This window comes from Phacochoerus africanus, chromosome 8 (genome assembly GCF_016906955.1).
Source record: "Phacochoerus africanus isolate WHEZ1 chromosome 8, ROS_Pafr_v1, whole genome shotgun sequence".
In the NCBI taxonomy this organism is placed as follows: Eukaryota; Metazoa; Chordata; class Mammalia; order Artiodactyla; family Suidae; genus Phacochoerus; species Phacochoerus africanus.
Genome location: NC_062551.1, coordinates 31,260,069 through 31,282,835, shown reverse-complemented (window position 1 = coordinate 31,282,835; position 22,767 = coordinate 31,260,069). Strand labels below are relative to the sequence as shown.

The 22,767-nt window shown below is 42.5% G+C and overlaps 1 protein-coding gene across 1 annotated transcript in view; it reads left to right on the top strand.

Annotated features, from left to right (window-relative positions):
* FTO (FTO alpha-ketoglutarate dependent dioxygenase) overlaps nucleotides 1-22,767 on the top strand; it is a 389,974-nt gene that overhangs the window by 107,680 nt on the left and 259,527 nt on the right. The window contains exon 3 of the mRNA XM_047789791.1: nucleotides 11,956-12,583. Coding sequence (XP_047645747.1) covers nucleotides 11,956-12,583 — 628 coding nt within the window. The remainder of the gene's footprint in view (nucleotides 1-11,955; nucleotides 12,584-22,767) is intronic.

Sequence of the window (22,767 nt, the reverse complement as noted above, 5' to 3'; positions counted from 1 at the left end):
CTTAATGCTTCACTCGGCAGTATACCTTTTTGTTTGTGTGTTTTGTTTTAACAAAAACCCTCAGCCTCCTGCTTCAAAACCCACGGTGGCTGTCTGTTGCTGGGTTCCTGCATTTCCAGCCTCATCTCCCCTACTCCCTCACCTTTTTGCCCACATTGGATTTTGGCGGTACCTCCTCCTACTAGCTGCGCAGTTTTACATTTTGGGCCATCCTGCTACAACCCCTCTGTCTCCCTCCCTTGGTGAACTGGGTTACCTGGTAGTAACAGCTCACATGTCATCTCCTGTAGGATGCTTCCCTGACACTGTTGCAACCCAGAGGGTTGTCTCTGCTCCCCCTCCTGTGCACCTGTAGTACTTCTTTGGTACCTGAATTATCCCAGGTTGTTGTAATGATTGCTTTGCAGACTCCTCTCCCTGGTCCCCCATACTGTATATAGCATCTGGTACCCACTGGTATTTAATAGTTTGCTTGAATGCATGAATGGATTAATGCATGCATTAGTGCATTTAAAAAGCAAGACATATGATAATATTTGGTGCGATTCAAATCGTATTTTACACACATACCATCCTCCCTAGGGCGGTGGCCTCTAGAAAAATCTGCAGGATTTATACCGAAATGTTATATGCCAGAATGGTAGAGTTTTCTCTTTGGAGCTTTTCTAGTTTTCCAATTGTCTAACTAAACATGTATTCCTTTGTAATCAGGGAAAAAATAATTTTAAAAAAGTATCGGGAGTTCCCGTCATGGCGCAGTGGTTAATGAATCCGACTAGGAACCATAAGGTTGCGGGTTCCGTCCCTGCCCTTGCTCAGTGGGTTAACGATCCGGCGTTGCCGTGAGCTGTGGTGTAGGTTGCAGACACGGCTTGGATCCCGCGTTGCTGTGGCTCTGGCGTAGGCCGGTGGCTACAGCTCTGATTTGACCCCTAGCCTGGGAACCTCCATATGCTGCAGGAGTGGCCCAAGAAATAGCAAAAAAAAAGATAAAAAAAATAAAAAAAGTATCCTTGAAACAGGTCAACTCCCTCCAAATGCAATCAGTTCTTAAAACCATGCTAATAGTTTCATGGATGAAAGCTTTCTGGTACATGTTAATACATGTTGTTGTATAGCAACTGTTGAGCCATTTCAGTTTTTAAAAAACATTGAAAATGTTTTAAAAAACATTTTAAAAAACACAATGTTGTGTCTTTTTCTACTGTGCATTAAAGTGACCCAGTCATATATATATATATACTTTTTTTCTCATGTTCCGTCATGTTTTGCCATAAGAGATTAGATATAGTTCCCTGTGCTATAGAGTGGGACCTCATTGCTTATCCATTATAAATGTAATAGTTTGCATCTACTAACCCCAAACTCCCAGTCTATCCCACTCTCTTCCCCTCCCCCTTGGCAACCACGAGTCCTCTATGTCAGTGAGTCTGTTTCTGTTTTGTAGATAGGTTCATTTGTGTCATATTTTAGATTCCACAGTAAGTGATATCCTATGGTATTTGTCTCTTTCTGACTTAGCTCATTTAGTATGAGAATCTCTAGTTGCATCCATGTTACCACAAATGGCATTCTTTTGGTCTTTTTTATGGCTGAATAATATTTCATTGTGTCTATGTACCACATCTTAATTTATTCATCTGTTGATGGACATTTAGGTTGTTTTCATGTCTTGGCTATTGTGAACAGTGCTGCAGTGAACATAGGGGTGCATGTATCTTTTTCAGTGAAAGTTTTGTCCAGATATGTGCTTATGAGTGGGATAGCTGGATCATATGGCAGTTCTATATTTAGTTTCCTAAGGAACCTCCATACTGTTTTCCAGAGTGGTTGTACCAATTTACATTCCCACCAACAGTGTAGGAGGGTTCCCTTTTCTCCATACACTCTCCAGTATTTTTTATTTGTAGACTTATTAATCATGGCCATTCTGACCAGTGTGTTACCTCACTGTAGTTTTGATTTGCATTTCTCTAATAATTAGTGATGCTGAGCATTTTGTCATGTGCCTCCTGGCCATCCATATGTCTTCTTTGGAGAAATGTTTATTTAGGTCTTCTGCCCATTTTTCAATTGGGTTGTTTGCTTTCTTGTTGAGTTGCATGAATTGTTTGTATATTTTGGAGGTGAAGCCCCCTTGTCAGTTGCATCATTTGCAACTATTCACTTCAGCTTTTGTATGGCTAAATAGTGCATGAAGAATTAAACGCCACAGTTAGCCCAGATACTCTGAGCCAGTCATATGCTGAGCCGCCAAAGGAGACTCCAAAGCAAACAGAACAGCTATCAAGGCTTCACTTTTATCTTGCTAAGACCCACAGCAAACCTGATACCAATATCTAATCACTTTAAGTGCATCATATAATAAGGAAGTGCTTCAACCAATCCTTAGTAAAGTAAATCTCTTCTCATCAAAGATGAAGTGAAAATACTTTTTAATGACACGAATAAATAGAAAGTCTAGACTTGACATTGGGTCCTTTAAACAGGTCCTAGCCACAGGAATGTCAACCCAGCTGCCAGTCATGAAAACAAGACTTTCTGCAGCCTCCATACCGGGTCTGTTTATTGACTCTTTCAGTGTGCCAGGGAGTGTGCTCAGTGCTTTATGAACACTGTCACGTTTCATCCTCCCCCCCAGCAGCCTCATTCTGTTCCTTCCACAGATCTGTGGTCAGCAGCTACTCTTCTCCAGGCTTGGAGTGCTTAAGGTAGATACATACCATTATTCCTGGGTTTTTTAATTCATTTTTTATTTTTTCTGCTTTTTCAGGGCCACACCTGAGGCACATGGAAGTTCCCGGGCTAGGGGTCGAATTGGAGCTGCAGCTGGGATCTGAGCCTCGCCTGTGACCTACACCACAGCTCAGGGCAACGCCAGATCTTTAACCCACTGAGCAAGGCCAGGAATCGAACCCGCATCCTTTTGGATCCTAGTCGGGATCATTAACCGCTGAGCCACATAGGGAATTCGCAACCAGCACAGTCTTACTAGTCACTAGTGGGCATTCCTTGCGCCCACCCCAATGCCACCAGAATTGTGTTCCTACAAATACGGCAGACCGAGTACTCCTCGCTTTGTACATTTGGTTGGGTCTCTCTCGCCTCTAAGGTAAAGTTCAGACTCCTCGGCATATCCCACCAGGTCACGGACTGTATGGCCCGAGACTACCTCTCTGGTCTAGTCTCCGCCCGTTACCTAACTCAGCGTCCAGCCTCAAACACCTGTCACACAGACTTTCTTGCTACATCTTGGCTCCGAGGTGCCCCTTCATCCTGTGATGCTTCCATACCTGCTGTTCCCAGGGCCTCAGGTCCCCTCATCCCCTTTTCTGTCTGGCGAGTGTCTACTCACCTTACAGACCTTGCTTAAATACACGCTGTCCTGTGAAGATTACAGAAAATCCCACTTGGGCAGCTTTCAGAATATGTTAACAACCTGCCTTCTCCTCGGTTCCTCTGCTGTGTCCACTTTGGCCAAAGCTCCCCCCAGCTCTTTCTCCAATAATTGCAACTCCTCACTTCTGCCCTCACCTCCCATCTGTTTGAACATGGCATCTGTGGTATTAAAACATAAATCAGGTCGTTAGACTTTCTTGCTCAAAGCCCTTCGATGGCTTCCCATCTTATTCAGAGGAGAAGCCTAGGCCATTGGCGTCACTTAGAGAGCAGGACAAGATCCAGATCCCGGCGGCGGCCTCCCTCCCTCCTCTCCGGCTTCTCCCCACCCCCTCCTCTTCCCACTCTGGCCTTCTTGCTCTTCCTAGAATAAACCAAGTACACTCTTGCCTCGAGGCCTTTGCACTTCATGTTGGCTCAGCCTGGCGCTCTCTTTTCCTCCCAGGTATCTGTAGGGCGTGTGTGCTCATTTCTTACCTTCCTAATGTCACCTTAGCAGAGGCCGTCCTGGGTAAAATAGCGACATTCCCCCACCCCCGCTGGCACGCCTATCCTGCTTCTTTGGATTTGTTTCTCTCCATGGCACGTATCGCCATCTCAGATACATCAATACATGGTAATACCACCATAGACAATCGAAAACTTGAAATAAATGTATTTTGCTAAATAAATAAGTAAATACTAAATAAATAAAACACTGCATATAGAATGAGCCATATATACTACATATGTATACCCATGAGCTGCCAGAGAACGTAGAGAAGTTTTGCTTTCTCTGTATTCCCAGCACCTGGTGCTTTGCAAGTAGAAGGTGCTCAATAAATATGTGTTCAATAAATAAGAATGTCCCAGACTTCCTCCCTAGGAATTCATTCCCTGCTCCCATAGTAGTGTATTCATACTTCTATTGTAAGAGGTCTTAGATTTCTAACTCCTGGTTCTTATTTCTGTTTATACTCTTAGACTATGAGATGGCTGTAAAATAGGACCTAACTTGTTTTTTATTATTATATCTATGGCACTTTATACAGTGTTCGGTACAAATGGACATTCAGTAAATTTAAATTTTTTTTTTTTTTGCTTAAAAATTTTTTTTAAAAATTTTAGGGCCACACCTGTGGCATATGGAAAGTCCCCCCGGGGGTTGAATTGGAGCTACAGCTGCTGGCCTAAACCACAGCCACAGCAACGCAGGATCTGAGCCGCATCTGTGACCCACACTACAGCTCACGACAATGCCGGATCTCTGACCCACTGAGCAAGGCCAGGGATTGAACCCGCATCCTGTTGGATACTAATTGAATTTGTATCCCCTGCATCATAATGGGAACTCCTGATATTCAGTAAAATTTTAAATAAAAGAACCAAAAATGAGCTATCGCAGGAATGAATGCACACACGTTGTGTGTCACTTTGTAGCACACGACACGTTGTCGCAAGTCTCCTTGTGGGAGCTGTAGCAGGGTCTGGGCAGTGACTTGAGAACAGCGCCTGCCTCCTTTGGGAGCCGGCTCAGCATCTTGCAGCTGGGGGCTGGGCCAAGTAAATGTCTAGCTCCTTTGTCTTGGGATGGCTGCCAAGTCATAAGCAATTTACAGTGAAAATCATATAGAACATATTATGACTAATACAGTGTGAATTTCTGTGGAGTGCAAAATATAAAGCACTAACCATCAAGATCTATTATCAGCCAGATTAGAAATATCCTCCTATGAAATCAGTTTCCTAGCACTTAAATGCTGGGATCATTTGAAGATTTTAAATTTTGTTTCATTCTACTGAAGGTTGAGTTCCATTGGGCTTCATTTAGGTGGGTTTCCTGTAAACTGGTATCTTATTCATTTAGCACCGTGTCTGACTTCCCTGTGTGATGAAGTTCTTTCAGACTCATCCCTTGATATCAGAGGAAGAAGTAGAATTTTTATATAATGGTTTAAAATAGGTACCAAATAAAGCTTATTTTCCAGAGGACCTAACATTCTGTATCTTTTAGCCATTGATAAGGGCCTGGCATGCATGTACTTTATATCTAAAATATCTTTCCAGTCTACAAAAGAGAAATAGACTCACAGACACAGAAAACAAACCTAGGGTTACCAGAGGGAAGAGGAGGAGGGGGATAAATTAGGAGTTTGGGATGAACATATACACACTACTAGATATAAAATAAATGACCAACAAGGACCTACTGTATAGCACAGGGACCTATATATTCAATATCTTGTAATAGCCTATAAGGGAAAAGAATCTGAAAAAAAAAAATCTGAATTACTGTGTTGTGTGCCTGAAACTGATACATCATTGTAAATCAGCTATACTTCAATTGAAAAGAACACCTTTCTTACAACTTATTAAACTACATAATTGTCCTTTATGTCATACAATCTTTTGTTGATCTTAAGAAATGTATTATGTAACCAGACAACTACTTATATAATTGCATGACTGTATACTCCCTGGAAAAACTTTAACGGGATTAAACAACAACAAAAAAATTCTAACATATTTGAAGATCTGCCAACGGCTGTTCCAAATTATCGTGTGATATCTGATGCTCTCCATGTTTCTGTCCCAAATGGAAAGTGAACTTATTTGTTTGACAAAATGAATTAATATTACGTTATTTAATGTTCATTTCTTGTCCAGAGTTACCTGGAAAAATTTAAAGAACAATATGTAGCCTTTTTATGTGTCAGGCACTAATCTAATTACTTTAAAAGAGAGGGCATTTATGTTTGGGAATTTTCGCTCTTGCATTTTTTTTGTAGATAATGACAAAATTAGCCAGTTATTGTTATTTGTGTTTATTATGGTAAAATCAAAATTTCCTAGAGCATTGGGCAACATTCCAAATCAGATTTATATTGTACCAGAAGTTATCTAGAAAATATTTGAAAATTTAGGGTTATTAAAAAGAATCTCCTGATAATATACAACAGATGCTGTAAAATTAAGGATTCTCAAAAGTGACAGTCTCTTCTGATTTAAAAAGTGTTTTATATTTATTTTGGAGAATTTGAAAAATATACAGATGTCTAAAGCAGAAAATTAAAATTACACCCAAGTTCATTACATAAAGATAACTGTTATAAACTTTTGGCAATATTTTTTTTTCCCAAATCTTCTTTTCTGTATTTAAATATATATATATATTTTCTTTTTATGAAATTATGATCCTATTGTCTCAATATCTTGTTACTGATTTCTTGTGTAGCAGTAGTTTGCTACTTAGTGTTTTCCATAAAACATTATAAAAATCCTTCTAAAGTGTGTTGCATTAGTGTTTCATCATATGAATGTACCCTTTCCCCGTCTGGTCTCCTATTGGGCATTTTGGTGGTTTTCAGTTTCTAATTATTTTATTTTATTTATGTTTTTATCTTAATATCCCTCATTAACAAGTAGATATTAAGTGAAGATCATTCTTAGTTTATGTCTATTTAAAGATGGTGTGAAAAATGACATGCGACCAACAGCCAAGATTTCAACATCCAAAGTTGTTAGCTCCTCCTTTCTTCAGATGAACTGAGTCAGCTTTCTTAGTGATAACAGGCCACAGGGAAAGACACATGTTTCGATATTACCCCTCCCTTTTTCTGGCTGTGCCCACTACATGTGGAAGTTCCTGGACCAGGGATTGAACCTGCGCCACAGCAGTTGTGACAACACCAGATACTTAACCACTAAGCCATCAGGGAATTCCAGTTTTTAATTGACTTAAATAACAATATGGTGAATATCCTTATAGTCTTTAATTATAAATATGTATTAAATATATATGGAAGTTTACGATATAAATATTATATATGTATATATTTATATCACAGATATCAGGAAACACTAAATATCAAGGCTAATTTTTTTTTTTTCCTGAGAGATCCAATTGCTGAGCATTATTAGGACACCACTGTATATGCTCAAAATTTGTTTCTGACAACCATCTGGTTAGGAAAAAAGAGCCTTCTTATACTGGAATAGGCTGGAAGGGGAAAACATATATATTCAGATAAGATTGTAAATTTGATAAAAGGCAGATGACTGAGTTTGAGGGGGGCCGTTGGGAGGGCAACGTGGAGGGCACTTCAGTTTCTCTCAGAAAAATATAAAATGCATCACCAGCTAACACAGCGTGTGCCAGTCACTGGGGCTGTTTACCAAATGGTTCCCAATCCCTCCCCACCCGCCAGCTTTTTGGGCCTAAGGTGAGATTACACTTCTGGGCCTTCTCATACTGGATGAAATAGTGACTGTTTCTGTTCCCTGAAAAATGTTGGCTGCCACTTCTAACCTGGTGCATTTCATTGCCAGTGCCAGACCCTCTAGAATATTCCTTTTCCTTCCAGAACCTGATGGCTGCTAGGACCCCTGAGTTACTGCTCTAAAGGGTATCAACTCTCTGCCAACCCATAAACAATGTGTAAAATGAACAAGAAATATTGTTGGGCGGAGATCCTGAGATTTGCAGGTTATTTGTTACTGCAGCAGTATCTGCCTTATCCTGCCTGATCTAGAATGCAGGAAATGGGAGAGGGGATGTAGTAAGTTTGAGGAAATACGGGGAAGAAAAATGAATGAGTCAAGTGTGAATACGGGGAAATGGCTTTACTAAGAGAACATAGCAGGACTGTCCTGCTTCGCAGAGTGCCCATGTGAGATGTGTAACCATAAAGTGACAGAGCAGAGTGAGGTGACACCACTATGGCTTATCATTGAGACTGTCAGGGATCCCATTTAGGATTTCTAGTTTCTATAGCTCATTTATCCCACAGAACAGCAGACACGGAAATACCATCCTGTTTGTCTACACAGCTCATGAAGAGTGCAGCATGATCTAGGGAGCAGGAGACAGAACATTCTGGAGCCGTGAGCAGTAACTCTAAATTTATCACTAAACCAGCTATTCTCTGAGCTGGTCCCTGAGGCCTCAGTATACTTGAAGCACATCGAACTAGCAGCAGTGATTAACAAGGAGTTTTCTCTATGCTTTCTCAACAATTTCCAGTGTTCTTTAAATAATCCTTAATAGACAATATTAAAGAGAAGTAAGATAATTCCCCAGAGCCCTGGGACTGAGAGAGGAGGAAGCCTGGAAATAATACACACACATATAATACACTCCTGCTGCTGTTTTTCAGTAGAGGCTGGGTCTGGAGACTAGTGAAGATATTTTTATATATGGCTCTGAGAATCTGGGAAATTCACAGAACCATATAAACATCACATGTAAATACCTTGACATTAAAAACAACTTTCTAAAAATAAAATGATAATGACATGGGAAAGTATTCAGAAAGAAATTTTTTCACTGATAACTCATATCCCTCTTGCCTCTGATCACATCTGCCCCTTTTCCTGTTGGCCTCAAGGCCTCCCCCCCCTCACCCAGCACTTGAATCCTTCCCCTTCATGGAGGCTCTTCCCCCCTCCATACCTGGCAGGTCCGTCTCATCCCTCAGCTCGTTTTCTCAAAGAAACTTTCCCTGAATTTCCACCCTCATATAGCTCTCCTGGTCTAGACACTGAAGGACTTTGCTCCTGGAGTTAATTACCATCTCTTCTGCACCGTCAACCTCTTCTTCCTGTATCATTTCCATGAGAATGCTGACAAACACTAGGATACCCATCCATCTTCCCTTGCTAAAAATCGCCCCTTGATCTAGGATTCTCCTGCATCAACAGCTCCACTTTCCTATTCTTTCACAGAGAAACCATGCCAACAGATGTTCAGACATGCTGTCTCCACCTCCTCCTCTTTGGTTCCATCATCAGTTGACTCCCATCTGACTCTCATCCCTTCCCCACCCGCCACACATCCCCCTGCCAAAATTGCCCTTGTCATTGTCATCAGTGATTTCCATGCTGTCCAAGCTGGTAGATAATTTCTGTCCTCATCTCACTTGGCCTCGCAGGGGCAGCTGCCATAGTTGATGCTCCCATCCTTCTTGAAATGCTCCTCTCTTTTGGCTTCTGTATTAATACACTCTCTTGGTTTTCCACCTCAAAGGTCTCCTTTGCTGAGCCTTCTGTGACTCAGGAAATGGCTTTGGACTCCCTTCCGGGTTTGTGCTGTTCCCCTAGGATATCGCCTCCATTTCCAGGTTCTTAAAGACCAGCTGTGTGCTGACGACTCCCACCTTGATTTCCGTGGCCCCACTGTCCGCTCTGAACCCCCGATGTGCCCAGCCAGGTGCTTCCTCATCTCCTCGTGGAAGTTCATGGCCATCTTCATGGCCCCAGTTTCCAAAATGAGAGCTCCTTGTTCCTTCCTGTTTGCATGTTTTGTATTGTCTTATTTATTTAAATAATAGTAAATTGTTTATTCAGCTATTAAATCCGGAAATCTGGAAGTCATCCTTAACTTTTTCCTTTCTTCATCCCTTACATCTAATCCGTAGCGCATTCTTTCGCTCTGCCTATAAAATGTGTCTTTTACCTCCATTTATCTCTGTCTCTGATTCAGACCATCACTGATTTTCTCCTGGACGGTCGTGGTAGTAGCACCTTGTAGAATTTTCCATTTTGACATTTGCCTCTTTCCAAATCATGCCCAATATTTTATCTAAGAGTGATGTTTATAAAATTTCAGTCGAATTGCTCTTCGCCTCTCAAAGTCCTCCAATGTACTTAACAGTCAAACCCAGATGCCTGGCTTTGACCTCCCCGCCTCTGTGTGAGGCAGCTCTGCCTTCCTCTTCATCCTTCTCGCATGTCACTCTGCCTTCGGCTCTCTGGCTCTGCTAAAACTGGTCTTCTGTTTGTCTCTAGATTGGCTGATCTCCATCCTGAGTGACTCTGTATTTTTTTTTTTTTTTGGTCCCTCTTCTTGGAAGGTCTTTCTCTGGTTTATCACATGGCTGGTGCCTCCTTTTCCTGAAGAGCTCCGCCTTCAGGCTGGTGTTTACACCAGCTGCAAGTGAGTCTTACGCTAATGACAGATTTCCCACTGGTTTGTTTCTGTCGCAGTACTTAACACAATTTGGGATTGCTGTTCTTGATTTACCTGATTTGGTAGGAAGCCCTGTGAAGGTAGGAACCTTACCTCTGTCTAGTGTTTGGTAGGTACTCTATAGAAATGTGTTGAATGAAAAAACAATGTATGGAAGAATAATTGGTCTTGTCCTGTTGATCATATAAATGATAATTATTGAATCAAGACGGAGGAGGAAAGCGTCGAAAATGCTGAGCAGCGCATTACTAAGAAGGAACCAGTCAGATGCCACGTCATGGGGGTAAATGTAAAATCTTGTCCTTTGATCTTAAACAGGTCAATTTCAGGGTATAGAGTCGGGGAACTCTGACCTGATGCCAGTTCATGTGTCAGAGCCAGAACTGGTGACTAAAAAGGTCCCGAAGTCCTAAGCGGCGTCAGTAAATCCCTGTGTTTCTGTATTATAGGAGGACGTTATCTTGTAGGACTCTCCAGGGACACTCGTAGCACTATTATGACTTTCTAAGTGGCAGTGGGATACCTCATGCCTTCATTCATTTATTCAATCCTTCATCCAATGTTTGGAGTACCTGTGGGACATGAGTAGTGTCGTTGGGAACAAAACTCTCACATGCCTGCGTTCATGGGTCTCAGTGTCTACCTTGCAAAGCGAAGGGGTTTCTCTCTCGGTGAACGCGTTGAGGCAGAAACCAGTTTGTCGTTTATTGAGAGGCCGTGCAGTCTCGTGGTTACAAACTCATGCTCTGGAGCCTAAGGGCCTCACATTCCAGCTCTGATACTTATCAGCTGTGTGCGACTTGGAGCAAGTTTTAAAACGTCTCTCTGCTTCAGTCTTTTCATCTGTGAACTGACGCTAATGATAGCACTGCCGCATCAAGTTGTGAGACATAAATGCATTAGTGTATGTAAATCATTTAGAATAGCTCTCATCACTTAGGAAGCACGTAAAAAATACATATCGAGGGAGTTCCTGTTGTGGCGCAGCGGAAAGGCATCCGACTAGGAGCCATGCGGTCGCAGGTTTGATCCCTGGCCTTGCTCAGTGGGTTGGGGATCCGGCGTTGCTGTGAGCTGTGGTGTGGGTCGCAGACGCGGCTTGGATCTGGCATGGCTGTGGCTGTGGCACAGGCCAGCAGCGATAGCTCCAATTTGACCCCTAGCCTGGGAACCTCCATATGCCACAGGTATGGCCCCAAGAAGACAAAAAATAAATTAAAAAAGTAAAAAATACATATCGAGCAGTTAATTAATCAAAGGGTGTTTTTTTGGAGGACCAGAGGCTGGGAGATAGATTGAGAGATTGAGGGTGGGGACAGGTGGTCACAGGGGGAGCCTGGGAGAGTAAAGCACAAATTTATTATTTTGTGTATAATATAATTGTTGGTAATTGCTTGAGCTTGGACTTGAAACTCTTGGTTGGAGAGTGGACGACATTCGTTTTATTTTGTTTTCTGTTTTAGGCAAGAGAGGTATGAATCCTGTTTAGAAATACCCCCCGACCGTCTTTTTTTTTTGGTTCTAAAATTTCCAAAGAAAGACATACTTTTGGAAATAATAAAATTACGGCTATCCATTAAACGCATATTCTTGCTCTGGTTTTGTTTTAGTGGCAGCTGAAATATCCTAAGCTAATTCTCCGAGAAGCAGGCAGCGTCCCCGAGGGACTCCACAAAGAGGTTCAAGAAGCCTTCCTCGCGCTGCACAAGCATGGCTGCTTATTTCGGGACCTGGTCAGGATCCAAGGCAAAGATTTGCTCACGCCAGTATCTCGCCTCCTCATTGGTAACCCCGGCTGCACCTACAAGTACCTGAACACCAGGCTCTTCACGGTCCCCTGGCCAGTGAAGGGCTCTGATGCAAAGTACAATGAGGCCGAGATAGGCGCCGCCTGCCAGACCTTCCTCAAGCTCAACGACTACCTGCAGATTGAGACCATCCAGGCGCTGGAGGAACTCGCTGCCAAGGAGAAAGCCAATATCGACACCGTGCCGGTGTGTATAGGTCCAGATTTCCCCAGGGTCGGCATGGGGTCATCCTTTGACGGCCATGACGAGGTGGACAGGAAGAGCAGAGCCGCGTACAACCTAACTTTGTTGAACTTCATGGATCCCCAGAAAATGCCGTACCTGAAAGAGGAGCCCTACTTTGGCATGGGGAAGATGGCTGTGAGCTGGCATCATGATGAAAATCTGGTGGACAGGTCAGCGGTGGCAGTGTACAATTATAGCTGTGAAGGTACAGTCTGCTGTGTGAAGAGGCAGCCCGGAACATAACATGACCAGGGTCACGTGGGCTCTGGCGATACATGTGATCGCTTGTGTGTGTGTGTGTGTGTGTGTGTGTGTGGGCACGTGTGTGCATGCATGTGCCTGTGTACGCAGGTGTTGTGTGTCCTCCTTAGGTTCGCCACACCCATATAAGCGCAGAACCTGCCTCTTTCTCATCCATCTGTGCTGTCTGGCTCATCATTAGTTGCACTGTACTCAGAACATTTTCCTGCATAAGCGCGACTATCATTGTCTTTCCTGTGCCCAGGAGAGCAGCATTTTGGTTTCACACAGCCAGCTGCCTTTCTCTAAAACTCAGAGTAGATCGTACAGTTGCTATAATTAACTTGCCGATAAAGGGCTGGGAAAACAAAAATCTGTCGTCTTTCCAGGTTCCCACAGGTGTACATTTCCAGGCTTGCCAAAAAAGTTTTTTTTTTTTTAATTCTCGTTGACATCACTGTCTTGAAGGGAGTGATTTCTCAAATACAGACTTGTTCTTGGCTTCCTACGGTTCTGACTACTGTCCTTCCCCACCAGAAGCAGCTGAGGTGGGCTTTGTAAGCCGACCGGCCTTTATTTTCAGGAGACTCCCCAGCTGTCCATCCGTTTTGCAGTTGTAGACCCGAGAGGGCTGCCATGGCCAGCTTGCTCTTGGAGTTTCTGAAGGCTGATGCCTTTGGATCAGCGATCATAGGCTGCCTTTTTCATGGCCTCCCCAAATTTTCCTTTTTTGATTCTTCAGGTTCTTGTGTGTTTAGCGTCCCCACTGCTTTTCAGAATAGGATTATTAAAAAAGTAGGTGGACGTATTGAGGACAGAGTGACCATTGCCGACTTTCTCTGCCTGCTTGTTTGGCACAAGAAAATGTAGTATTAGCCCTCTTGCCCGTTTATCTTTTCTTCTTTATCGAAAGATGCCTGGAAAACCAGAGTTCTAGATATCCAAAGGCATCAGCTGAAACTTTCAAGGGTCATTGTTTTCTGAAAGCTCGTTTTTTAAATTGAATCTTGTTATTTCATTCTTATTTACTAAAATGACTCTTTTGGAAAAGAGATTTTAAAAAAGCAACTCTTTGGAGTTCCTGTTGTGGCTCAGTGGGTTAAGAACCAACATATTGTCCATGAGGATGGAGGTTTGATTCCTGGCCCCACTCAGTGGGTTAAGGATGTGGCATTGCCACAAGCTGTGGCTTAGGTCGCAGATGTAGCCCAGATCTAGCATTGCGGTGGCTGTGGTGTAGGCCTGCAGCTGCAGCTCCACTTTGACCCCTTGCCCGAGAACTTCCATATGCTGCAGGTGTGGCCATAGAGAAAGAGAGAGAGAAAAAAAGGCAGTTTTCATGTTGCTCTCTAAATATCTTAGCATTTCCCAGTTTCAAAAATTCTGTAAATTGTTTTCTAACTTTACCTTATGTCTTTGGCTGGAAATAGGGAGCTAGTTTAGCAGTTGGAAATTTCACCATCAAATAATGATGCTGACCTAAGAAAATTGCCTAAAGGGGATTTGATGCTGTCCTAATGGAAAGAACCACAATCCTCTGATCTTTAATAAGGCCTTGTCAGGGATTTAAGAACTATCACATCCAAGAACTCTGATGTGAACGCACAATAGAGTTTGTTAGTTTCTTTCTTAAGGAGGCAACTCTCTCAAAGCCAGGCGGTGGCATGTGATAGCTCAGACAGCTACAAAGATGTCTTTGTGCTCCCCCAGACTCTCGGCCCTTCAGTTTAATAGTCCTATTGTATTCCCAGAGCGTGGGTGATCAAGTAGTTTTTGAAACCTAGAGTATCTTGCAGAAAGGGATTAAAAATTTTAATGAATAGTTTCTGTGGTTGGGAGTAGTTAAGATTGATTTAGTATACAAATAGACCTAAATATATAAAGGTTTATCTGCAGGGCTATCACCTAGACGAGGGAACTGCGGAATTTGAATCTCTAAGAGCACTATAATTCCTTTGTTCTCTTAACCACCTGCGGTTCCCAGAACTCTATCTCATAATAATAGCAGCACTGGAGTTCTCCTGTGGCGAAGTGGGTTAAGGATCCTGTATTGTCACTGCGTTGGCTTGGGTCCCTGTTGTGGTGCAGGTTTGATCCCCGGCCCAGGAACTTGCACACACCACAGGTGAGGCCAAATAAATAAATAAATAATAGCAGTAGTGGGAGCTCCCATTTAGTGAGCACATACTATGTGCAAGGCACTGGTAGAAACATTTTAGGTGTATCAACCCATCAATTTTTACAACTGTAGGAACAAAAAGCTACTGTTATCCTCATTTTACAGATGAGGAAACTGAGGCAGAGAAGAATGATGGAGTTTTTCTACAGTGATACAGATATGAATGAGCAGAGCTGGGACTGGAACTCAGGCCTTCTGGCTTTAGAGTCCTAACAGCTAAGTGCCTTATGAACAAGTATTTCCTATGCCCACAGTACTGTTACCTGTGGGATTTTGTTTTTTAAAATGACCATCTCTGGAAAGGTTAAGGGAATGTTCTTCTTGCTCTTACTCGCAGGTCATAATACCTTGCCTTCACCCCGCCATCTCTCCATCCTCTTCCCACAACGTCTGCCACAGCTTTCTGCTCCTTTCAGATGATAGAGTTGCATGAGACTAGCTTATTCTACCAAAGGGAACCTCTCTGGCTGTGTGCGTGATGTTGAGTCCCGTGGTTTACCAAGCAGGTGCCTGGAAATGTTTTGGTGGGTGCATTTCTTCCAGATGACAAGGTACATGTTTATTTCTCTGGCCTCTTTCTAATCCTGCCAGAGATATAAGGGTGGGCTTGAAGGGGGCCATGTGGGTTCAAATCATGATTGGGCTTGGGAAAGGCCCAAAGGGAGCACAGAGAATGGAAATTTCAGACAACTATACTATTTTCTGCATCCTTGAACGTGATTGTGGAACAGTTGCTAAGGGCAGTTCAGAAAGCTATCCTAGGCGGTGTGGAGACTCCATAGGTAAATCAGATGCCCTTCTTGCCTGGAAAGAATAGGTGAGGTAAGGTGTGCTCTGGTGATTATGAAATGATAACATGTCAGATTTGGCAGGGACTTCTTCTCTTTAGGGCCCTGTGGCATATGGAAGTTCCTAGGCTAGGGGGTGAATCAGAGCTGCAGCTGCTCACCCACGCCACAGCCACAGCAGTGCCAGATCCGTGCCACATCTGCAGAGGAGGGAAGGTAGCAGAGGTGATGACCGACAGGGGAGACTAGGGTGGGGCGAGGCAGAAGTTAGGGTCTTTTAATATTGTGCAGTAGTCCCCCCTTGTCCACAGGGGATGTGTTCCAAGACCCTCAGTGGGTGACTGAAACCACGGCCAGTACCAAACCCTATGCAGACCGTTTTCTCTTATACCTACACACCTATGATAACGTCGAATTTATAAATTAGACACAGTAAGTGATGAACAGCCATACCTATGCCGTAATAACTGTTCTGTGAATGTGGGCTCTCTCAGAATATCTTATTGTACAGACTTAGGCCTTGTCTGTCTTAACTAAATGCTTATCACACACCATCTCCATAACTTGCACAGTTTGAGATGCAACGGCAGACCTAGCATGAGTTTCTTTATCCTTCTTCAGAGTTTCACAGAGAGAAGATTCATTCTTCCCATAGATGTTAGCAGCCTCACAGTTCTTTTTCTTTCATATTAAGTCGAGACCTTTCACCTTTTTGCTTGAAGGAAGTACCTTACGGTGGCTTCTCTTGGGCATACTGAAATTGTCTCAGCATCACTATTCTCAGGCTTTGGGACCTTTAGTTAGTAAAATAAGGGTTACTTGAACACAAGCACTGAGATACTGGGACTGTCGATTTGGTATCTGAAGGCTACGGAGTGACCAGCAGGCTACACTGGATAAAGGGGCGAGTGACCTTTCAGGAGGGACAGAGCTAGATCGTCCATGATTTCATCACTCTGCCCAGGACGGTGTGTGACTCAAAACTTATAGATTGTTTGTTTCTGTGATTCTTTTCATTTAATATTTTCATACAGCAGTTGACTGCAGGCAACTGAAACTCCCAAGAGCAAACCCGCAGATATGGAGAGGCTGCTGTAATACAGAGTACTGGGCTGGTACTTGGAGTGAGATGGGGAGCCGTTGCAGTTTTGAGTAGAAGGGAAGCAGCGGAGCTGCAGGAGGCTGTTGGGTCATCCGCATGAAGATGGTGGACCCAGGAGAGGCAGAGGGGATGAGAGATGGTTATACAGAGTCCTAGGTGTTTTTACAAGAAAAGAGTGGCCGTGTCCAGTGGTTGTGAGAAAGGAAGGCCAGCAGTGATATCTGCCAGTTGTCAAGAGAAGGCTAGGCCAACAGCAATGGCTGGATGGTACCCCCTCTAAATAATCCTTTTTTGTTGTTGTTTTGTCTTTTTTTTTTTTTTTTTTTTTTTTAGGGTTGCACCTGTGGCATATGGAAGTTCCTGGGCTAGGGGTCAAATCGAAGATGCAGCTGCCAACCTACATCAGAGCCACAGTAAAGCCAGATCCGAGCTGCGTCTGTGACCTACACTGCAGCTCACGGCAGTACCGGGTCCTTAACCCACTGAGCAAGGCCAGGGATTGAACCCGAATCCTCATGGATATTAGTTGGGGTCATTATCACTGAGCCACAACGGGAACTCCAACTCTCTATGTAATTTTATTGGGATGTTATTTACATATGATAAACTGCACATATTTAAAGTCTGCAGTTTTATAAGTGAGATTTTTTTCATACTTGGTTTCAACTGATCTTTTTAAAAAATTTTTGTTGAAATATGGTTGATTTAAAATGTTTTAATTTCAGATGTACAGCAAAGTGATTCAGTTACACACACACACACATAGACACACACTCTCCCCTTCAGACTCTCCTCCACTATAGATCATTATAAAACATTGAGTATAGTTCCTTGTGCTATACAGTAGGTGCTTGTCAGTCATCTTGTGCTATACAGTAGGTGCTTGTCAGTCATCTATTTTATATATAGTAATGTTTATATGTTAATCCCAAACTCCTAATTTATCCCCACCCTCTTTCTCCTTTGGTAACCATAAGTTTGTTTTCTGTGAGTCTATTTCTTTTTTTTTTTTTGTCTTTTTGCTATTTCTTGAGCCGCTCCTGCGGCATATGGAGGTTCCCAGGCTAGGGGTCCAATTGGAGCTATAGCCACGAGCCTACGTCAGAGCCACAGCAACGCGGGATCCGAGCTGCGTCTGCAACCTACACCACAGCTCACAGCAACGCTGGATCATTAACCCACTGAGCAAGGGCAGGGATTGAACCTGCAACCTCATGGTTCCTAGTCGGATTCATTAACCACTGCGCCACGACGGGAACTCCCTGTGAGTCTATTTCTGTTTTGTACGTTCATTTGTATAATTTTTTTTAGATTCCATGTATAAGTGATGTCATATGATATTTGTCTTTCTCAGCTTGTAGCCCCACCAATGAGCTTCCCTCCACCTTATGGTATTTGTCTTTCTCTGTCTAGCTTACTTCATTTAGTATGATAATCTCTACGTCCATCCATGATGCTGCAAATGGCATTATTTCATTCTTTTTTATGACTGAGTAATATTCCATGGCATATCTATTCCACATTATAAGTGGGGTATGAAGTTTGAGGTGGCTCATCAGAAACAACCAGCCCAGATGTCCCATCTGGTGATATCCCTTCATTGTAATCTAGTCTCCTGTGTTGGAGTTTCAGATTCCTGCATCCCATGTCTCCTTTTCCTGATGGCTTCTTGGGAGAGGGTGCTTAGAAGATACATTTTCGAGACCTTGAATGTTTTAAATTTTCTTTATTCTACCTTGACATGTGTCAGTACTTTGGGTATGGGAATCTTGGCAGGAAATAATTTTCCCTCAGAATTTTACGGACATTTTACCCATCAGTGTCTTTTATCTTCCAAGTGTTCATGTTGAGAACTCTGATTTTGTTCTTTATCCTTTATGTGACTTTATGGGTTGGATCTTTTCCTAATTTTTTGTAATTTCACAGTGATATTTTTTTCTTCCATTATACTGGCAATCGATAGGTCCTTTCAATCTGGAAACTCATGTCCTTCAACATGGTATATTTTCTTGAATTAGTTCGTTAATTATTTCTTCCTCTCTAATTTTCTCTTTTCTCTAGACTCCGTATGGTTTGGTTGTTGAACCTTCTGGACTGCTCCTCAAATTTTCTTGCATATTCTTATTTTGAATCTTTTTTGTCTTTTAAAAATCTGCTCTCAGAGATTTCCTTAACTTTGTCTTCCAGCTGGTCTACCGAGGCTTATCTTTTTTAAATTGCTGAAATATTACAAACACTGTAAACATATAGCTTGGTGAGCTAACATAGAGCCAGTGGATCTGCGTAGCTGGTATCCAGATCAGTACCTCAGAAATGCTCCTTTCCAGTGTATTCTTTCCCCCAACAGTAACCACTATTTTCACTTCTAAGGCCATACCTTAGTTTTACACATTTTTTTAAATTTTAAATTTTCTTCGTCTTCTTCCAGTTATGGGGTATAATTAACATATAGTACCATGTAAGTTTAAAGTGTACAGCATAGTGGTTTGATTTATATACATCATGAAGTGATGATCACAATAAGTTCAGTAAACATCCATCATCTTTAAAAAAAATTTTTCTTGGAATATAGTTGACTTAACAAAGCTGTGCTAATTTCAGGCATACAGCAAGGTAAATCATACTTTGTATACATATATCCATTCCTTTTCAGATTTTTTTTTTTTTTCACATAGAGGTTACCACACAGTACTGAGTAAATTTCCCTGTGCTATACAGTAGGTTCCTGTTACCCATCTATTCTATCTGTAGTAGTGAGTTTTACAAATATTTGAGTTAGAATTGTAAGCTCTTTCAAGGCCTGGTTTGTGTCTTGATTGTTCTCTGTAAGTGCATGTCATGCAAAATCAATAATTTTTTTTTTTTTTCCGCACCACATTGGTATCTCCTGTTCTTGAATAGTTTGTGCTGTTCAACTCCGTTGTGGCTACTGTCCAATACCTCTTTGATTTCTGCAACTACAGTCTCTGTTTAGTATTAGGCTCTTTTGATAGGAAATAGCAGATACTTGAGCTTAAACAGGTTTACTTTAAAAAGATAAGGAGAGAAACTGGGTCTTAGACCTGTGTTGTGAACCTTGGATAAAGCTTTGCCTGAAGCTAGATGAACAAATAATTGTTCTGTTTTGATTAAGCCAGTTTGGGTCAAGTCTACTATGCTATTTACAACATCAAGGTTTCCTGTAAGATTCCATGACTCTCCCTGTACTTTCCTGAGGTTGCCCACAGAATTGCGGCCCCTATTGTTCAAAGCTCTGCTTCAGAGAATGTATTATTTGAGAAGTAGCTCTACTTCCTCTTCTCATTTCATATTTCCTTTCAGATAATGTCGTGGTCTTGAAGCTTTAGCCAGGAGTCCCCAGAGCAATATTTCTCTCCTTTTCTCACTTTCACTCCCCTAAGACCATGAAACATGATATAATGAGGTTCTCCTATGGATGTGAATATTTATATCTTACATTTCTTTTCAAATGATTAAATTGAAAGCTGACAGAGCCAGACATCATGTTGAAAGGCTTTAGATTTTTCAGTAAAGAGTTTTCAGTATTTCCTCCAAAATCCCAGAAAACTTATAATTAATTTTATCATTTATCTGTGTCAGGGAACTTCGTTGGTTCTGAATTGCTTGTTTCAAGACATCTGAGAGTGGCTTGTTATAGATTCTGAGCTGAGACTGATTAGGATTTTTTTTTTTTTTTCTCTTTCCCTTCAAACTTCTGAATACTCTGTTTCTTCACACCATTCATTCCTTGGTGGCTGAGGAGTGTGCTCAGTGTCAGCAGCTGGCTTGACTGCTGGTTCCTCACAACCAACGAAGGACAGCATTGCTATTTTTTTGTTTAAATTTAGGGCTGCACCTGTGGCATATGGAAGTTCTGGGCTAGGGGTTGAATCAGAGCTGCAGCTGCTGGCCTATGTCACAGCCACAGCAATGCAGGATCGGAGCCACGTGTGTGACCTACACTATAGCTCATGGCGACACTGGATCCCCAACCTATGGAGCAAGGCCAGGGACTGGACCTATGTTCTCATGGATACTAGTCAGGTTCCTAACCCACTGAGCCACACTGGGAACTCCCATGGACCGCATTTCTGAATGGTGGAGCTCTTCCAGGAAGGCTTCTCCTGGGCTAACCCTTCTTTCCAAGGGTGTTTCCCAAATGGTCTCAGGCTTATGCCATTTGCCATTACTTTGCAAACCTATCCAGGAAAATTACCCAAAGTCTACACATAGAAGTGTCTACCTTGCAGGGGGATCATTGTGAAAAACAGATCTGATCTATGGAAGGGTTGTCATCAGTATCTACTGTTGCCCTCATTGTAAGCCTCGATTCCTTACCGTGGTTTGTAGACCCTCTGTGTCCTGGCCTCTCCCCACCTCTCCAGCCTTTTCTCTTACAAATCCACGTCATTCATGCAATACTCGTGCAACCCAGAGTCAGTTACGTTCTTATACACTACTGTGCTATTTCCCTTCTAGAGTATGTCTTCCTTTGTACCTTCCCTTTCACCTTCTGTCCCTCTTCTTCTTCTTCTTTTTTTTTTTTTTTTTTTGTCTTTTTAGGGCTGCACCCATAGCATATGGAGGTTCCCAGGCGAGGGGGTCCCATTGGAGCTGCTGGCCTACACCACAGCCACAGCAACATGGGATCCAAGCTGTGTCTGTGACCTGCACCATAGGTGACAGATCCCCGACCCACCCACTCCAGATCCTCGAGGCCAGGGATCGAACCCACATCCTCATGGATACTAGTCAGATTTGTTAACCGCTGAGCTGTGATGGGAACTCCTCTCCATTTTTTAACATTTATTTATTTATTTTATTTTATTTTTTTGGTCTTTTGTCTTTTGTTGTTGTTGTTGTTGTTGCTATTTCTTGGGCCGCTCCCGCGGCATATGGAGGTTCCCAGGCTAGGGGTCAAATCGGAGCTGTAGCCAACGGCCTACGCCAGAGCCACAGCAACGCGGGATCTGAGCCGCGTCTGCGACCTACACCACAGCTCACGGCAACGCCGGATCGTTAACCCACTGAGCAAGGGCAGGGACCGAACCCGCAACCTCATGGTTCCTAGTTGGATTCGTTAACCACTGCGCCACGACGGGAACGCCTAAATTTTTTTATTTTTATGGCCACATCTGTGACATTTGGAAGTCCCTGGGCTACATGCAGGCCTAGGACACAGCCATGGCAACACCGGACCTGAGCCACATCTGTGACCTGCACTGCAGCTTGCGCCAGTGAGGGATCGTTAACCCACTGAGCGAGGCCAGGGATCGAACCCACATCCTCACGGACAGTATGGTGGGTTCTTAACCTGTTGAGCACAACAGGAGCTCCTGTTATTCTCCATTAAAAAAAAAAAAAAAAAAAGATTCCTTGTCCTAGATACTGGAATGTCATAGATTAGTGTGAGACAGAGATAGCGTCATTAGGCTCCGTATACCAGCTGCCCATCTGCAACTTCTGGGTTTCTCAAAATCTGTGACATAGATGGGAAGGGACCTGCTACTTAAGCCCCTCTAGATATGAGGTTAATGAAACCCAGATAGAAAATAGTTGCCAGAGCCAGGTCTTAGAAATTTTGGCACTTGGCTAAGTGAATAGGGAACAGGAAATAGGGCTATTTTATAATGTGTGGTGATGATAAATACTTACATATCAGGGAAATTATTGAATACAGTACTAGTGGTATATGCTATTAAATCTGATGAAAAAATTCAAGTGATGTATTTTACTCGATTAGAACTGGCATCTCTTCCTCTTGTGCTCAGGCTTCTAGCTTTGTTTTCTATGTTAACAGTGTTTACCTACAGCTTTAAGAATGCAAACAAAATATTTGATGGCATTTATTTTTTATCAAATGGAATTAATTTTTTCTCAAAATTTTATTTATTTATGCTAAAATAATAAAATAATTTTTTTTAATGTTAGCATAAATACATCACATTAGTTAACTTGGGGGTTACATGTTGGACATTATAAACTCAATGTTTAGTCTTCGCATTCTTTTGTATTTCTGTCACATCTTTTACTTCTTTAGCAGCGTGGTTAGCAGGAGTTGGGAGTGCACCAAACACCTT